At 61.7% G+C, this 18319-nt stretch overlaps 2 protein-coding genes across 3 annotated transcripts in view; one reads left to right on the top strand and one right to left on the bottom strand.

Annotated features, from left to right (window-relative positions):
- SMG6 (SMG6 nonsense mediated mRNA decay factor) overlaps nt 1-11905 on the top strand; it is a 236582-nt gene extending 224677 nt beyond the window's left edge. For both annotated transcript variants that reach the window (XM_059997290.1, XM_059997291.1), the window contains exons 16-19: nt 2995-3148; nt 6261-6472; nt 6784-6865; nt 10164-11905. In XM_059997290.1, the coding sequence (XP_059853273.1) occupies nt 2995-3148; nt 6261-6472; nt 6784-6865; nt 10164-10294 (579 nt within the window). In that variant the 3' untranslated portion in view covers nt 10295-11905. The remainder of the gene's footprint in view (nt 1-2994; nt 3149-6260; nt 6473-6783; nt 6866-10163) is intronic.
- An 831-nt stretch (nt 11906-12736) lies between these two features.
- Nucleotides 12737-16664, bottom strand: HIC1 (HIC ZBTB transcriptional repressor 1). Its single transcript, XM_059998413.1, has 2 exons — nt 16526-16664; nt 12737-15067 (listed from the first exon to the last, which is right to left on the bottom strand). Exon 2 carries the CDS (start codon nt 15045-15047, stop codon nt 12894-12896), a length of 2154 nt encoding a protein of 717 aa, XP_059854396.1. The 5' UTR covers nt 15048-15067; nt 16526-16664; the 3' UTR covers nt 12737-12893.
- Between the last annotated feature and the right edge of the window lie 1655 nt (nt 16665-18319).

Raw genomic sequence — 18319 nt, 5'->3', positions numbered from 1 at the left:
GAGGGCAAATGCTAAACACACACAAACACACACACACACACACACACACACACACACAGCGCCACTCAGAGAGGGCCGGAAACACCGACACCCACAGACGAGGGGCTGCGGACTCCCAGTCCTTCCTTGTCTGCCATTCTTTTAAGGGGACTGGGCCAGTCTCCTGACCCAGGTATGACCCCCCAGAGTCCCACTGGTACCCCAAGAGAAGGGGGAGCAGCTTCAGTGAATCTCCCGAGACTCCAGGAGGGCATGTGGGGAACAGGAAGCAGTTGTGCAGTGACTCACTGGGCAGAGCCAGGTTAAGGGAAGTTGTCTGCGGGTGTCCCTGGGACCGGATGGTGGCAGCACAGCTCTGACCACCCTCATCAGCTTGATCCCGCCCACCCCTGGGGAACCAGCAAGGCTGCCACCTCCCAAAAAGTCTGTGGCCTCCGTTCACCTTTCTGGCCCTGAGCCAGATCTCAGAGAACGCAGACGGCTAGCGCTTCCCTGGACCTTGCACCTAGATTCTTCTTCCATCCTGTCATCAAAACACCCAGGCAGGCTCAGCCCCTGCCTCCCTCGGCCATCTGGCCTAAAGGCCCTCCTGCCCATGGCCAGCCTTTAAGGAAGGGTGGTCTGAGGTCTTAGGAGCTCATCGTTCCCACAGGGTAAAAGGGGCAGCCAGTGCCACTTCCTTAGAGTCAGCCTTAGGGCCAGAGGATCATTTATGGAGGCCGGAAAACTAAGATGTGAAAGGGGTCTGAGTGGAACGGTGGCAGAGGCGCTGTGCTCAGGCCCAGCCGGCTTCAGGGTTCGTCCTGCCCCTTCTCACTGAGAAAGACAGAGGTTTAGGGGCCTATCATGCCAAGAGAAGCATTCCAGGCAGTGGAAAGGCTGCACAGAGCACGCCGAGACCCGGGGAAATCAGCAGCAGGGGTGCTGATGCTCCCTCTGTGAAGAGAGAGACGGGAGAGCTCACTAAGCCTCAGTGGGGACTGTTTCCTCTCCTCACAAAATGCCCGCGCCGTCGCATGTGTTATATATTGATTATATCTCAATAAAAAATAGGGGGTTTGGGGGCTTCCCTGGTGGCGCAGTGGTTGAGAATCCGCCTGCCGATGCAGGGGACACAGGTTCGTGCCCCGGTCCGGGAGGATCCCACATGCCGCGGGGTGGCTGGTCCCGTGAGCCATGGCCGCTGAGTGTGTGCGTCTGGAGCCTGTGCTCCGCAACAGGAGAGGCCACAACAGTGAGAGGCCCGCGTACCACAAAAAAAAAAAAGAAAAGAAAAAAAAGAAATAGGGGTTTTTTTAATGCCCAAGTTGAGTTCGGTAGAATGTGTGTCACCCTCTAGTTGGCAGCCCCGTGGGGAGGGCCAGTGACCCACATCCCCTGGGAAGGTGGCCTGCAGCAGAGGTGCTTTCCCTTCGTGAGGTGAGAGCAGTAGGACTTCAGCAGGCAAGCCCTTCAGCTGCGTTTCTCATGCCTGCCAGCGTCCTGTGCCTTCCACCAGCTGTGGTGGCAGTGGCAGCAATGACTTACTCATAGGGAGAGGTCCCCAGCAGGTCACAGAGGCGCCACCCCCAGCATTCAGAGGCATGCCCTTTCAGTTTTACTGTCATTGCCAGTGAAACCTGATCACCTTTCTCACTGACTGTTAGTGGCCAGGGCCCAGCCTGTGGGCCCCATCTCAGTTGGCACGCACACCCCCTCCCCTGCTCTGTGCGTGTGTCTCTGTCCCTGCGAGTTGGTGTGTGGCAGGAGGCCATGGGAGGGCAGGACAGGGCTGGGACCTGCTCGCCAGGCCCCTGCCGGGTTTGTTTCAGTGCCCCCTGGCTCTGCACACAGGGAGCACACTGTCTGGGCAGATGCCCTCAAATCAGTTTGCTTCTTGGCCATGGTCCCCAGAAGAGGAAGCGGCACAAGAGTGACCATGTTCTGTAGTGACAGGTGTACCCAGAGCCAGTCTCCCAGGGCTGCCGCCACACAGGCCCTGGCAGACTTGAGAAGATTGGGCTTTTACAGATGAGCATGGAACTTCCCTGAAAGATGTGAACATCTGTACGACTAACAGGCGCGAGGCCGTGTGCCTTCTGAGATGTGGTGCCCAGACCACTGGTGCTACGTGAGGGGTTTTTTCAATCATGCATAGAAGACATTCTGACTGTTCATTGCAGAAATGCAGCTTGCGCTGGTAAACACGTTCCTAGGCTCTCAGACTCCTGATACCACAGGTATTATTTGCTGAGCCACAAAAACGAGTTGACATAAAGTCAATTTAAAGAAAAACCTCAAGTAAGCAAGAGTATAGGTTGTACAGAATCGTGGCAAAGGAGTGCAGGTAGAACGCAGAAGACTGCTGTCTAGGGATCACCGCGCTGGTGGGGGAAGATGGTGACGTTCTCGTCAGTCTGGATGGTGGTCTTCGCACGTCTGTGACTTGGGTCCTAAACCATCCCACCATGTGGGCTCCTGTCGATGTGGGAGACTGCGGTGTTAATTATTAGTTGTCAGCATCACTCTTTTTGTGTAGACTGTGAGTTTATTCTTTTTCTTTCCTTTTTTTAAGTACACAGTGAAGTACATTGAAATAAATTCTGTTTGGGATACACATATACGTAAAAGTGTCTGGGTTGAGAAGTACCCCCTGTGTACGCTGCCTAGATGACGAATGTGAAACCACTTTCATATCCAAGGAACCTAACTCTCCCTCGCTGATTTTCAGCCCAAGGTCTTACTTTCCGAGACCCGTTATTTTTAATAACCATCAAGGTCCCTTCTCGGTCCTGTGCGAGGGTTTTAGTCACGGCTGTTTCCCCGAGCCATTTGGTCTACACTGATTTTTACTGCAGTGCTTTGCCCAGCCCTCGGGCCTGTCCCGACAGGGACTGGCTGTATCTCTGGAGGGGGCAGGGGCAGGATGCTGACACACCGTGGACTCAGGGCCCTGACTCGCCCACCCCTTGCCTACTCACTCACTGGCTCACTCACCGTTCTGTGTCTCTGTAGGCTGTCCTGGAGGACCAGAGTCATATGAGGCAGATGGAGCTCGAGATCAGACCCTTGTTCCTCGTACCAGACACCAACGGCTTCATTGACCACCTGGCCAGTCTGGCACAGCTGCTGGAGAGCAGGAAGTACATCCTGGTGGTGCCCCTCATCGGTGAGTCAGGCCAGAGCAGCCCTGCATGTGCGCAGTAACCCTCTCTACACACATGCCCCACAGCCTGGGGGCCAGGCAGGCAGAACCCTGCTGTGTGTGTAAGACAGGATTTGCAGGGAAGTGGGGAATGTGTGGGGCAAGGAAAATTGTTTAATAATCAAAGCAGTTCAAATTATTATGGCTGATCCGTGGCTTAAACTGCTTGAGCAAATGGACTCCTGTGTCCCAGCAACCAGCGGCTGCATGAGCCCAGCCCTTGTTTTTATCCTTATAAAGCTTGCAGTAAAACAGCAAAGCTGGTTCCCGTTATTGGTAAACACTCAGCCCTGGCAGATAGCGGCAGTGCTGCTGGGTGGTCTGGCAGGGAGGCTGGGAGGGTTTTGAAGGGCTTAGATGCCTTTGGTCTGATTGTCTTGTAGCTTTTCATGATCGTTCTGTTGGTTCGAGGTAACATTCTTCTGGCCAATGTCACCCTAAGGCCAGGCCGATGGAAACCCTCCAGAGCAAGGCCTTGGCTCACGCGTGTGGATTCCTGCCACTTGGGCTCTTACCACTGTCTGGTCACTGGTGCTGGTACAGGGTCAGCATCTCCGGACCCAGCTAGCTCGCTTCCGCCCTCAGGCCGAAGGAGCCCAGCTGGGCTCTCTCCAGAGGGCTGTCTGAGGCACCTCTGGTTCTGGGAGCCCTGTGGTGGGTCAGCTTCAGGATGGGCTTTGTGCTCCGGGCTGCTGTCTGATGTAACTGGTACAGCTAATGTCACTGATAGCTGTCCTGTGGAGGGAGAGTATCTGGGAGACGGCCGGCAAGCCCAGGCTCTTCAATGTCCCCTTCTCACCAGCCACTGGGAGCAAGGTTAGGGGCCCTGTCCTCTGGAAGAGCTGCCAGACTGGCAGTCTGCCTGCCAAACCACCTCTGACACTCATGCCAAGATGTTCCGCTGGGCCTTCCCTCCCAGTCCCTGGTGTCTTAGTGCCAGATGAGAGTGGAAACAAAGGGCAGGAAGCATCCGCCCCTGCAGAGGCTATAGAACCCTGGGGGGTTGTGGGAAACACGTTAGCACCACCTGAGAATGTTGGCACTGAAGCAGCCCTCGTCCCGCCTCCACCCTCCCTGTCTTCCTTCCCCCTCCCCATGTGGCCTGGCCAGAGCCTCTTCAACCCAGGCCCTTAGACCCAAGGGAAGGTTTTCTGTTCTTCAGAAGCAGAGCAGCTTGTCTGCCCAAGGTAGAGCCGGACTATCGAGTTGTTGCAGCTTCCCCTCTACCCTCACCAGGTCCCGGGGTGGGGCACCTTTCAGGATAGCGTGTCCCTGTGCTCTCCTACCCAGGAGATTTTCAGGGATGAGAAAGTGAATTGGTCACTTTTTGCTAGATGGTCAGGAAATGGTGTAACTGAGAGGTTGCTGGTGTCTCAGGAGCCCCCTAAGTCTTGGTAGGAGCCTCAGACACCATCCCAGGCTGGCAGAGCCCTCAGACACCAGCACCGATTGTGCCCCTACTGTGTGCTCAGTCTTCTTGTTCCCGAGGGAGCCAGTGAAAGGCAGAGCTGCAGCCCCTTGGCCTTGAAGAGCTTATGGTTCAGTGGGGGAAGCCAGGTTCAGTGGAGAGGGAGCAAATATATGAGAAAACTCAGAGGAGAAGGTAGATAAGAGAATAAATGGTCGACCCCCAGGGGCACTGGGAAATGCCAACTGTGTCAGGGCATCCAGGCCAGCCTTTCTGAAGCGTCCTCAGCTGGGCAGGGCCTTGACTCTCAGGGGCTGTAGAGGGGGCTCCTGTTCAATGAGGCGCCGCAGGGGCGTCCTGCCCTGTGCGCGGAGCACGAAGGGTTAAGCCGGCGGCCTCGTCTGCCTGTTTCTTGTGCTCTTTAACCTGCTCCCTGCTCCTGAGGTCTGACCCCAGCTTCGAGAAGCCCCGCCTGGTGCAGAAGCACAAACAAGCTTCTCCTTTGAAGCCTGTTTAGTTTGGAAGCAGGAAAGCAGATTTTGGGATAGAATACCAGTTTTTCATGTTTGATGTTCTGTTTGCTGTACCATACACCCATCCACCACTACTCCGCGACCTCAGCCATACATTGGGTGGACACTGCAGCCTCAGGTTGCCGAAGGCATGGCGTGTGTGTGTGTCTGTGTGTGTGTGTGTGTGTGTGTGTGTGTGTGCGCGCGCGCGCGCGTGTGTGTGGACACTGCAGCCTTAGGTTGCTGAAGGCATGGGGTGTGTGTGTGTCTTTGTGTGTGTCTGTGTGTGTGTCTGTGTGTGTGTATTCCCACATGGGCCTTTTCCAGAAAGTGTCTCTGAATACCCAGACGGTGAGTGCCAGGCTCACCATGGAACCGCATGCTCACGCCGACTCCCCGAGCCATGAATCACTGCGCTGAGGAGAGGCCTCAGACCCCAAACTCTCCCGGAGCCCCCAAGGAGTGCATATTTCCCACTTGACCTCAGGCTTTTGGCTGGAATTTTGGAAAGAATCTTCACCAGAAAATGAAGCTGTGTCCCAGACACATAGGCAGGCAGACACACACACACACACACACACACACACACACACACACACACACACGTGCACTATCAGAGGAGGTAGATGTGCCAGGGGTTTAGGGGAATAGCAGGGTCCTCGCGAGTGAGGCTGTGATCCCCACTTGCCACCTCGTGACCTCCCTGCCCTCTGGCAGGGGTGGGCATGGAACCGGGCCCCTCTTGGACCGCCGTGGTGGGGGCCCAGGCGGATGAGGGAGAGTGCCTCTTTCCTCTAGCCGCTACATACCCTCGCCTCTCCTGAGGGACCCTCTCGATTTGATTCTATAACTGAGGAATGCGATAGAGGGGCCAGGTTTCTTCCCCTGAATACAGCAGCTCCAGAAACTCCCTGTAAGTTCCTCCCAGGAGGAGGGTGGGGCCCAGGGGAAGAGGCAGAAAGAAGATAGAACACTGTGGAAAGTCTAGGGCATTTCTTGCCCCCCAGGATCCCCTAGTTTCACTGGAAGACTCCTGTGGGGCAGGATGGCTTCTGTGGTCTGGGGAGGGGCTGGCTGGGAAGGCAAGGCCTCGGGCAAAGACAGACCTGATTGCTGATTGCCCAGGCTGACTCCTTGCGGGGCTGTGTCTCATCAGTGATCAGTGAGCTGGACGGCCTGGCCAAGGGGCAGGACACAGACCACCGGGCTGGGGGCTATGCCCGTGTGGTGCAGGAAAAGGCCCGGAAGTCCATTGAGTTCCTCGAGCAGCGATTCGAGAGTCGGGACTCTTGCCTACGGGCCCTGACCAGCCGTGGCAATGAACTCGAATCCATCGCCTTCCGCAGTGAGGACATCACTGGCCAGCTGGTGAGACCCAGGGCAAAAAGGGAGCACCTATAGCCAGCCTTCAGAACAGGGTCTCCGGGAGGGAGGGGCTAGAGGAAGGCCAGTTGGCCTGAGCAGCCGAGGGGACGGCCACCGTCGAGGCCCAGGAGGGGGAGTTCCTTGTCCCCTAGATCACTCTTGGCACAGTTGGACCTGGCCAAGCAGGGCCAGGGCACGTCTGGGAGGGACACTGGGAAGTGACCTTCCCCAGGACCCCAGAGGCAGAGCATACCTGTGCCTCCTCTGCATGGCGCCCCCTCCTGCCCGGTGGCACTTATCCCGTCTTCCTCCAGGGCAACAATGACGACCTGATCCTCTCCTGCTGCCTCCACTACTGCAAAGACAAAGCTAAGGACTTCATGCCCACCAACAAAGGTACAGCGCTGCCTCTGCCTCGGGCCCATCCCTTCCCCTCCCTACCTTGTCCTGCCCTCCTCAGCCCTAGGGAAGAGTCCCTCCACTGACTCTGGCCTGGGAAGTTGAAGGAATCAGGGTTCAGGCCTGATAAAAGCCTGAGGCCAGCCCAGTTTCCTCCCCTCCTGGAAGTCAGACCTCCCTGTCACAACTCCCCCACCCTCAGGTGGACCCTCGGCCAGCTAGGGATGGGCCTAGCCCAGGAAGCTGGGCTCTAGACTGTGAACTTTCCCACTGTGCATGCGTCCATTTCCTTTCTTGGGTCCTCGGTGAGTTGTCTGACAGCAAGAATGTCTTTATGATTCAGTGTAGCTTATTCTGGGCATGGTCTCGTGAGCCCAGCCCTCTGCCGCTCTGAGGACAGTCCCCGGGGGTCCCTGGGGCCCACCTCCCTGTTCTTGGCCATGCTCATCCTCTCACTTCATCTGTGAATGTCTACCCTGTACGGGGGGTGGGGGGTGGGGGTGGAAGTGCTTCCCCACCTAGTAGTGGGCCTTTCCTTCCTGTCTCTCTGGTTGTGTGACATGGCCCTTTGGAGGCAGGTGGGAGCTTGTGGACTGAGCCCTCAGCCCAGTCTTCGAAACGCTTTTGGTGAGCAGAACCCATCTGGGGACCAGAGGTTCTCTTCCGGGTGCTTGAGCACCTCACCCTCAACCCAGAACCGTCTCTCCTCTGAGGCGGCCCCTCGGCCCCTCAGAGTCAGCGAGGCTCAGGTGTTTTCTGCTCCCGGCTCCCAGGACGCTGACATTTCTTCATTTGGAAGGATTTCCTATCTCGGTGTCATAGCAGAGCTGATGATTCTCACCATTTAGTCTGCGTCTGTGTGTAGGTAGCCTCTTGTCATTTCCTCCTAGTGGTTGCCCATCTCTTATCTCCGCTTGCTTTCCTAGCCTTGGCTTCTAGGCTGGCCTGGGGATTGTCTTCTCTCCAGCCCTTCTCCCAGCCACTTCAGTGCAGCCCCTCACTACTGCCCAAGTCTCTGTACCTGAGGCTGGTAATGAGCCCGCAGCTGCTGTTCTTCAGAGGGGTCCTGCCACGTGGCTTGCATGTACTGTCCCTTAGGGCCAGATTCGGAGCATTCGAGTGGTAAAAAGGAGTCCTGGCTGAGCCCAACAGAGGAGGTTGGGCTCTGCTCCCAGGCAGCTTCCTAGAGGGGCACCTTGTGAGGGAGAGGTAGGCAGGAGTGCAGAAGGCCTTGTTGGGAAGTACGGTTCAGATACTGCTGTGGCCCCACCCAGCCTCAGAGCTGTTTCTTTCTTAGCAGAGACACATTTTGGCTTTGGCCCTAGTCTTCCCCCCCCGCCCCCCACCCCCCCGCTTCACCCCAAACAGCCTACAGGAACTCATTGCCATCCTGGGGACCGCCTCTATCAGAATTACATCAGCAACGGCTGGTGTAATCAAACCCCATTTGTCAGTGTGAATTCTTAGCAGATTAACTTGTCAGATTCACAGAGAAACCATCACCAAATGTTTATGTGTAAACGATGTTGAATTTTAAAATCATGTGGATTATGGCGGATGGGGCCTGACAAGATGACAGTCTCTGGTTTCTAACAAAGTGAAGTTACCAGTGTCAAAACAGAGGATGTTTATTGTTAAAAATGTCTCAAAGTATCCACAGAAACCCCTGCAGACCCCTGCCAGCAATGCCGGGCCTTGGTTGGCTGACCTAAGGCCTGGGACTCGCCTGGTCTGAGTCCCAGGGCAGGACCAGTGGGGCTGTGGACAGACTCGGGCCGCCCGCTGGGAGCCCCACATGGCACTGCACGTCACCCCGCCCCACCGCACACACCCCGAGGGGCCAGGCCCAAGCAGCCAAGCAGTCTCAGAGCATCTCCTCTCCCCATGGCTGCCTTCCTCTCCCGCTCTGTCCACCACAGCTGCTCACCTCCCACCACACCCTCGTTCCGCCTCTCCCCTTCTCACCGCCATCAACCCCACAAGCCTCTCCCTCCCTCTTCCCCCCAGACTCCTCCCAAGGCTGACAGCCAGTTCTCAGCCTCCCTGCCTGGAGCTGGCAAGCCTGAAACTGCTCAGGTCGGCATGGATGTTTGCAGTCCCCCAGCCCCGCCAGCCCTCACAGTCAGCAAGCCCCGCAGGACATTTCCTGTGCCTCACTGTCTGCCGGGCCTCTGTCAGCAAACACCCAGCCTGGGACCGAGGAGTGGACCTGCCACCCAAGGGGCCTTAGCAGGGGTGGGGGTGTCACTTGTGTGAGTGCTTGGCCCCAGCTTAAATTCTCCCCAATACATTATTAAAAGTTTAGGGAATTAGGGGGAAAGAAGTGGGGGAAGATATCCTGCTTAAAAAGTCATCTAAAAAGAACGAAGGCTGTCCGTTTGTGTGTCCGTTTGTGCTCATATAGAAAGAACTTTAAAATCTTTAAAATTTGAATGAAGTAGGTACGGTGAGTATGATTGTAATGTTATAGGAAAAAAGCTTATATAACAAGTATGTACACTTGTAAATGTGCATAAAGGACTCTGGAGACATCCACAGCGCTACCCTGGGAAACAGACAGACAGGCTCTACCCTGGGAAACAGACAGAGAGACATGAGGGAGGGAACAGGGAGATGATGCGACTTCACCTTTCCTTTTTCTGTACCTAGAGGTTGCTACCGTACACACGGATCACATTTATTTAATAGAGGGAATCTTCTGGCTCTAACCTCAGGGCCACCTTGGCTGGGCGCTGCCGGGACCCTTGCCCTCCTCTCCTCAGAGCTCCCTGAGCTAACCCCTCTCCTCACTTCCTGGGAGCCCTGGATACATTTTGTATTCCATCTTGAGTTTCCTACGTCTGAATACCTAAAGCGTGGATCTGCTGGCCTTGGGGGGGATGGGGGTGGGTGGAGAAGATGTGCAGAAGAGAGGAATATTTTGCGTCCAGGACTAGCCATGCAGTCAGAAGGAATAGGAGGGCCGGCTCTGCTCCCTCAGCTCAGAGTCCTGAGAAGAGGGGTTTGCGGAGGCTGACGGGTCGGGCAGCTCTCAGGGCATGAGGCAGCACGGCCCTTCGCTGGAGGCGGGGGTCCAGAGCAGAAGGCCAGCCCTGGCCCATCACGGCCCTCCCTGAGCCGGTAGCGGAGGGGCGCCCTCGGCTGACAGTCCGCACGAGGGAAAGGACCTGTGGAAGGGCCAAGATATGGCTGGCCTGGAGCCCCCAGGACTGCTTTCCCCTCCGGAAGAGGAGAGGCAGCCAGTGCCTCTGCCTCCTGCCCTCAGTGAAGTCCCTCTGCTCTCTCCTGCCAACAGAGGAGCCGATCCGGCTACTGCGGGAGGTGGTGCTGTTGACGGATGACCGGAACCTGCGTGTGAAGGCGCTGACCAGGAATGTGCCTGTGCGGGACATCCCCGCCTTCCTCACGTGGGCCCAGGTGGGCTGAGGGGGCCACAGCGGGGCCCACCCCATGGAACCATTCCCGAGAGGCCACCAGGCGCCCAGAGTAGCACAGGAGATGCCCGCGTGCCTGAGCCACCAGTCCACCCAGACAGTAAACTACCCTCTTCCCCCCCACGCCGTGGCCGCGCTGTGGGGGCAGCTGCTCCGCACAGAGCCCCTCCCAAGGGCCGGGCGGAAGCCGCTGGGACCCTCCTGGGCTGCCGGGATTTAGCAGGGAGGTGGCTGGCTGCAGTGACAGCAGGTGGGCGAGCCAGACCGACCGCCCGGTGCTCAGCCTTTCTCCCTCCCCGTGTCCGGTTCAAGGGCTGGGGGAAGGCCTCTTAGCCCCGGGACTCAGCCACTTTCTCAGCTGGAGATGGGGCAGGGGGTTAGAGTTTCCATCAGATGCAGGTGAGATCACGGGTCCCTTTAATCTTCAGAGCCCCTGTCCTGAAAGCGTCCAAGAGGCTTTGGTCACGCCATGAAGAGAGTGCTCAGGGCGTCTCTCTCCCCCTGAGGCCTGGATTCCCCCATGGACCACACTTGGGTTCTGAACAGCAGCCCTAGGCCCCCCCCACACACACCCGTCCCGCTGCTCTTCCCGCCCTTAGCAATCTGGGTCCACTGTGCTGGGCCACTGGTTTTCCCCTCGGTGGGTCGTGGGTCTGTAGGGAGGACATCTGCTCTTAGGCCCATGCTTCCTGGGTGGCCTTGGCCTGCTCCGTCTCCCTCCATCCGCCTTCCTTTTGCTCTAGTTCCCACTTCACAAAATTTCCTCAGACTCTTCTCAACTCGCCTCCCTCTCCCCCTCCCAAATCATCCCCCGCACCCTCCTTCTCTTTCTAGTTGGTCCCTCTCACCTTCCTGGCCCCTCATTGCCTTGCCTTGGAGGTTCTCACTCTGAATGCTTCTCCCGCGGTACCTGTGGCAGGAGCCTAAGAAAGCTTTCCTGCCGCTGACCACCTCTCCCAGGCCCCTGTGCTCTGGGGTGCTTCCAGGCTCCTCCAGCCCAGCCTGAGGGAGGGTAGGGTGGGCCAGTGCCCGGGAGCAGCATTGCCTAGCCTGGAGTTTGCACCGTTTCTAGCTCTGCCCTAGAAGAACTTGACCCGGGGGCCCTTCGCCTTGGAGTTTTTTGTTGCCTCTTCAGCTGGCACCTGTGTTCAAAGCTGCACTCAGGAGGCTTCCTCCTGGGAAAGCGTTCTCCCAACCCAGGAACAGGGATGGAGGGGGACTTAGGGGAAGAGACAGGGTTTGGAGGCGGAGCCAGGAGCAAGTTTTGATGGGACCAGTGGGGGAATCCCCCAGAGCCCCCCGTCTGACTATACAGCCTGCCCAGAAGATGGGGGCAATGCAGTGCCCCCCCCCCCACCGCAGGCCCGAGATTACGCCAGAAGGAGGGGGAACTGTACAGGAGAGCCATGGCCGACGATTTGGGGCTGTGAGTCCCCCAGGGCCTCAGATGACTGGGCGTTTTGGGGTATAGGGTCCCTGGGCTCTCCTCTGAGATCCTTTCCCCTGGGTGAAGGCTGACGACTGGGTGGGTGGGAGACCCTGTCTCTCCTTTCTGTCCCATTTGCAGCACTGGATTTGTTTCCTTAATAAACTTTTAGTTATGAAACGTACCTGAGCTCTTGCTGATCTGTCTCTGGGACAGGGGAGGGACGGTCCAAGCCACCGCACCTGTATGAGGGCGCTGCTTCGGGCCCCTGCACCCACCCCGGTGCGGCCCACCCAGCTCCCTGGGCAGGGCGAACAGAGCCGCTGGGTCCAGGGTCCTTGGTTACTGCTTTATTGCTGTTTGGTTCGAGTATAGAAAATGGAAGCGGCTCTGGAAGAGCCTGTGTACAAGGTAGGAAATATACAAACGAGGAGGAGGGAGCTAAAGAGACCACGTTCCAGCCCAGCCCAGCCTGGGCTCGGGGTTGGGGGGGCCGCCCAGGGCGCATGCAATAAATATGGTCCGGGGCCCCAGGGAAGGGAGGGGGGGACCACCGCGGGAGTGGGAGACCGGGTAGGCCAGGGCTGTCTCAGCCCTCTGACTCCAGAGGGGGGGAAAGGTTAGCCCTGGGGCTAGTGCCACTTGTGCAAAATGAGGAACTTCACATTATCAGTCCCGGGGCGGGCGGGGGCGGGGGCGGGGGGCCCTCCGGCCGGCTCAGTCCCCTCCCCGCTCCCCAACTCTGCCCGACGCTCCGACCCCAGCGGGGAGATTCACAGTGAGAATGGGTGTGGTCGCAAGGGCCGGAGGTAGGGCTGGGAGCGCCCCAACAGTGACACCCCTTCCCCCAAGAGCAGCACGGAGCCGGGGGAGGGGGCCAACGAACCACAGGAAGAGGCGGAGAAGGGCCGGGGGTCTCCTTTGGTCAAAGCTGATATCAAAAATATAAATCTCCCTTCCCCCATCCCACCCCCGTCCCGGGGTTTTCTCCCCACCCCCACCCCCGGGCTAAGGCACAAAGCAGTGAGGCCAGGTGGGGCCGCCGCCCCTGCGGCGACGCTGCCGCAGCTACTACAGTCGTCGGGCGCGGTGTGCCTGCCTGATGGTGGCCCCCGCCGCCGCTGCCTAGGGGCGCGGGCCGGGGCCACGCGGCGGCAAGACCGCTCTAGGTCGGGGAGAAACGGTCGATGGTCCGGCCGTCGGGGCCGGCGGCCAGGTGCGCTCCCTGGCTCAGCACCTCGGCCGCCTTGTCGGGGCTGAGGCCCAGCTCCGCAGTGAACTTGGCCAACGGGTAGAGGCTCTCGAGCGCCACCTTGGGGTCGTGCAGGAAGTGCGTGGTCTGGGCCAGCAGCTCGGCCGCAGCCGCCTTGTCCTGCTGCTTCAGGCTCAGCTGTTCAGCCGTGAGGCGCGCCACAGCAAAGACGCCCTCGGGGAAGTCGAGCTTGCCCTTGCCATCGGGGCCGGGGACGCCGGGGAGCCCCCCCAGCCCCGCCAGCGCCCCGGCCGCGCCGGCCGCGCCACCCACGGCGTGCATCTTCATGTGGCTGATGAGGTTGCGTTGCTGGGCGAACTTGCCGCCGCACACCTGGCACTCGTAGGGCTTCTCGCCCGAGTGGATGCGCATGTGCTCGGTGAGGCGGTACTGGCGCGTGAAGCGCATGCCGCACGCGTCGCACGCGAAGGGCTTGAGGCCCAGGTGGCTGCGCATGTGGCGCGTCATGGTCCCGCGCTGCGTGAACTTCTTCCCGCAGATGGTGCACGGATAGGGCCGGGTCAGCCAGTGCGTCTTCTCGTGCTGCCGCAGCGTGGCCGGGTCCTTGTAGCTCTTGTCGCACGACGCGCAGCGGTACGGCCGCAGCAGCTCGCCCAGGCCCCCCGGAGCCCCAGCGACCTTGTCCCCACCGCCTCCAAAAGGGGGCCCGAGGCCGGCGGCCCCTGCAGCCACCTCAGCCGCCTCGGCCCTGCCGTACAGCGCCTCCTCCTCCTCCACGTGCGCCTCCACGTGCGCGTTCAGCTGCTCCGAGCTGGGGAAGCCCTTTCCGCACGGGATGCACACGTACAGGTTGTCGCCGAAGCTCTCGGGCTCGCCATAGGCCAGGTGCGGGCACGGGTAGCCCTCGAGGTGGCCGCCGGGCGGGCTGGGGTCCTCGCTGCTGCCCGTCTCCTCGCTGCTGCTCTTGTAGTCGTCGCCGTCGCCGCCCGCGCCAGGCCCGTCCAAGCTGCCCGGGTAGCGCGGCGGCGGCGCCAGGCCGAGCGGAGGACCCCCGGGCGAGGCGGCCGGGTCCCCGCCTCGCTCCTCGCATCGTTCGCTGGGGGAGCCGCGCTCGCGGCCCAGCTCGTCGCCGTAGCTGCCCAGGCCTGGCTCGTGCTTCATCCAGCGGTAGAGGAGGCTGGGCCCGTCGGGGCGGCCGGGGGGCTCGGGTCCCGGGCTGCCGCCGCCGCCGCCGCCGCCGCGGAATGGGTCCGGAGGCGGTCCGGCCTCCTCCAGCTTCTGGAAGGGCAGCGGCGGCAGGGGCGGCAGGGCGAGCGGTGGCTCCTTGTAGGCTGCGGGGCCGGCGCTGGGAGGGCTGTCTGGGCGCGGGGGCAGCTCGCGCTCGCCCGGCGGCCGCTCGGGAGGCGCGGAGCCCGGCGGGCTTTTCTTGGACAGGTCCAGGCCGCAGAGCGGGGAGCAGCGGCGCTCCGGGGCGCAGAGCGCGGCGGCCGGGCCGGGGCCCGAGGCGTACAGCTCGGCGCAGTGCGTGTTCACCGCGGCCTCGGGGCCCGACGGCGCCTCGGCGGTGGGCGGCGGCGGAGGCCCGGCCGGGGACGAGTAGCAGGCCTGGATGACGGGCGTGGCAGCCCTCAGGCCCCGGCCTGGCCTCCCGTAGGGTGCGTAGCCGCCGCCGCCACCGCCGCCGCCCCGCAGGTGGCAGTACTTGCCGTGGCGCTTGAGGCGTTTCTTGCACAGCGCCACGAGGTCGGGGATCTGCAGGTAGCTGGCGGCAGCCAGCACGGCGCCCAGGCTCGGCTCGGCCCCCGGGGCCACGGCGGCCGCCGCCGCAGCCTCCGCGCCATCAGCCAGGCGGCCGGTGTAGATGAAGTCCAGCACCAGGCGGAACACGGCCGGGCTCACCATGTCATGGTCCAGGTTGAGCAGGTTGTCATGCACCACCAGGGACTTGAGGTAGGCGCTGCTGGCCGCCAGCACGTTCTTGTGTGCGCGGAAGAGGGCGTTCTGCACCACGATGATCACGTCGCACAAGAAGCCCTTGGTGCGCTGGTTGTTGAGCTGCAGCAGCAGCTGCCTCGAGTGGCCGGGCGCCTCCATCGTGTCCAGCATCGTCTGCCCAGCACAATCTCCTGCGGGGACACACACCAGCCGGGTCAGAGCCGCACCGAGCCCTCGCTGCCTGCACCCAGTCCGGCGCTTCTCCCCTCCACTTCCCCTTCCCCTCAGCTGGGCAGGGGCATTGAGCACCGCGGCCTGGGCACTGGCGGAGGATCCGCGGCCTCCAAGAGTGGGAGCCTGGGCCGGCCGGCCTGGACCCAAAGAAGGAGCCGAGACTGGCTGGCGGAGAGGAGGCCAGGCTGGCCTGCACCCCCAGGCCCGATACCGCCGGGCTCACCGCCTGGGTTCTGGGGGCTTCCGAGGAGAAAAGTGTTCGGGCGAAGCGACCCTTTCGGAAACAGTTACCCGATTTGAGGAAAATGTCCGCTGCAGGAAAAGTCATTCAGGGCTGAGAAGTTTGCCCAAGTGGGATACAAGGGAGCCGAGTAAAAAAGCGCCTCCCGCCTCGAGAGAAGTTGCCCCAGTTGGGGGAAGAGGTCCGGAGGAGGGGAGCGCGGTGCCCGCCGTGGCGCCGCCCTGGCCGGGGGCTGTCAGGCCCTCAGTTGAGGCCCGGGCGGCGGCCGTGGCGCGGGAAGCGGAGGCAGCGGCTGCCGTGGCGGGCAGAGCACGAAGGCCGGCCCGGCGCGGGGAGGGCGTTATATCGGGGCAGGAGGCTGAGGCAGGAAGCAGGTGGGGGGGAGGGGGGAGCCACGCAGCTCCCAAGGGAGGGAGGGGGCAGCGCCCCGGGCGGGCACCGCGCACAGCCGGCTTCGGCCCTGACCCCGGCCTGCGCCCCACCCGCGTCCCGGCCCCGGCCTCGGCCTCCGCTCTGCATTCGCGGGCCCGGCGCCTCCCTCCCCAGCTCCCCTCGGCCCCTTCTCCACGGGACCTCTGCCGCCCCAAACTTGGGGAAAAGTTTCCCAACTTCAGACAGGCCGGGAGGAGCGCACCAGCCGCAGTCCCTCGGCTCCCCAGCTTTTCCTCTCGGCCCCCAATTTCGGCAGCCAGGCGGCCGCCGGGCCTGAACCGAGCCCTGAGCTCCCCGGCCGTCCGCTCGCCCGCCCGACCCTATTCCCCGCCTGGCCCCCAGGGCCTCGCGGCCCGTTACCTGCGGCCGCAGCCCGGCCGGGCTTCCCTCCCCGTGGCGGTGGCAGCTCCTAGTCGGCGCCCCACCCGCCCCGCTGCCAGGCGCCGCGCTGTGCCAGGGAGGGCAGCGCCCCTGCCAGCCCCGCCCGCCAGCTCCCCTTCCCTTCCCCTAGCTTCTCTAGCCCATGTGCGGGCAGAGCCGGCCCCGGGCCGCTGACCCTGCCGTGAACCCGGCTCAGAGCAGCGGCCCGGCAGTCCTGAGTCCTCTAGGGGCGACACCCGGAGCCCTGAACGCCAGCCGCGTTGGGACGCCCGCGCCAGAGGATGCGCCCGAGGCGGCCAGCGCGCGAGGACCGGGCTGTTCGGGTCCCCTGTCCCTCCCGGTCCCCACCCCTAGAACCTACCTGGGGGGCATGTCGGAAGCCCCGGGCCCGGCTGCCGGCGGATCCAGGGGGGACGTGGCTGCGCTGCCCTCCGCCCGCCGGGCCCCCGGTCGGTCTGTCCTGCTGGTCCGTCCTCCCCGCGTCCTGGTCGCGTCTCAGCCCCGCCGCGCTTTCCGCACACTCTTATCTGGAGCGGCCCGGGCCGGCAGGCGCTGCTGCGGCTATGGCGCCACCTCGCGGCCGTGAGGGGCTTTGCGCGACACAGCCACAGCCTCCTTCCTGCGCACCTGGGCCGGAGGCGCCCAGATGCGGAGCTGGACTCAGGAGGGGGGCCTATTGGCAGATTCAGCCTCCCAGATGTGCCCACCTGGAGGCCCCAGCCTAGGACTTGCGAGCCCCACAAAGCCCGGAGTTTTGAGCTGAATGCTCCCCTGTACATATTTCTAAATTCTCACATTGCCCCAGTTCAGTTAAGTCCTGCCCGCAAGGACGGGACAGTAGATGGTGGGAGAGAGGTTTTGGAAATCCTAAGGAAGAAAAAGATAGACAAGATCTTAGGGGACCCTCCTTAGATATTCCTGGTTGGGACTGTCCATTTGTAACCCCCCAACACACCCACCCTCACTTAGCCACATGGGATAGGTATGCACAGAATAAACCCATTTGCACCCAGACCCTCTCCAGGAATTGACACCCGCGGGCGCTCATGTTTGCACAGACACACACCTGCCCCCTTCCGGAGTCCAAGATCTGGCTTTCTGGCATACTCAGGGGACTGTCATGTAGGGCCCTCCATGAGCTGGGCAGAGGTGGTACCCAAACAGCCCACCCTGAACTTGCAGGCCTCTGGAGGGACCCCAGGATATGAGACTGGGAATGGCTGGACAGCGCCTCTTGGGGGTCCCGCAGAAGCGACCCAAGCCCCCAGATTCCCCGTGTGAGCCGTTCTGAGGGACGACCCGCTTGAACGACCTCGTCTCCAAACCCACGGACCCGAGAGAAAAGTCACAGGACGGCCTGCAGCCCGGGATGCCCCGCAAGGTCCTGCACCCCACGTGAAGGCCGGGTTCTTGCAGGTGACGCCCCTTCTGGGAAGGAGGGCACCCCGCACTAGAGCGCGGGCGTTCGCACAGCTAACTCCGGAAGTGTCCCCGAGCCGCCCCGGCACATCAGGCCTGCAGCCAGCGCCTGTGTGGCTGAGTGGGCCTCCGCAGCCCACGCTCCGCCTCTTCCCCGCACCTTCTGACCCCCGCCCACATGGGGGGGTGGGAGTGGGTCCCCAAGAACGCCTGCAGTTTCTGATTGGCTGCGCCTCCCTCAGCCGCCGAGCGCGAGAGGCTGGGGCGCAGAGTTACCATAGTAACCGATGAGGTTCGCCCATATCGCGTCTCTCCGAGGCCTTGGAGAGCTTAGCAACCGCGCAGGGCCGCTGGGCGGTGGGGGCCGCGCTCGCCGCCCACCCACCCCCCACCCCCCACCCCTCCGCCCGCCCCGCGCTCCATCCTTCGCCCCCACGCCCGCGCCAGAAGTAGTGGCTGAGTCACTCATTGAGGGGCTGCCGGCGCGGCCACTCGCGGTCCCTGACAGACACCAAGGTCTCGGGCGCCCCCCAGAGGCTCCCTTTCCTCAGCAGGGGACTTCATGGCTTCGGGGCCAGGAGGCGGCTCCCGGTCCCCAGAGGTACTTCTGACTCCCACTCCTTCCCGAGTCCGCCCTCACCCTGTTTCCACTCCGTGTTCTGGGTCCATCTTATCCCAGTCCTCTTCTCCGTCTCCCCCACCCCTGCCCCAGAGTCCTCGCTAAGGAAGTAGTGAG

Source organism: Delphinus delphis, chromosome 19, assembly GCF_949987515.2.
Source record: "Delphinus delphis chromosome 19, mDelDel1.2, whole genome shotgun sequence".
Lineage (NCBI taxonomy): Eukaryota > Metazoa > Chordata > Mammalia > Artiodactyla > Delphinidae > Delphinus > Delphinus delphis.
This window is presented reverse-complemented; position numbering and strand designations above follow the sequence as displayed.

Bases quoted from the DNA above. Each gene is read 5' to 3' on its own strand.
- HIC1 (XM_059998413.1), bottom strand. From the start codon at position 15,047: ATGCTGGACACGATGGAGGCGCCCGGCCACTCGAGGCAGCTGCTGCTG.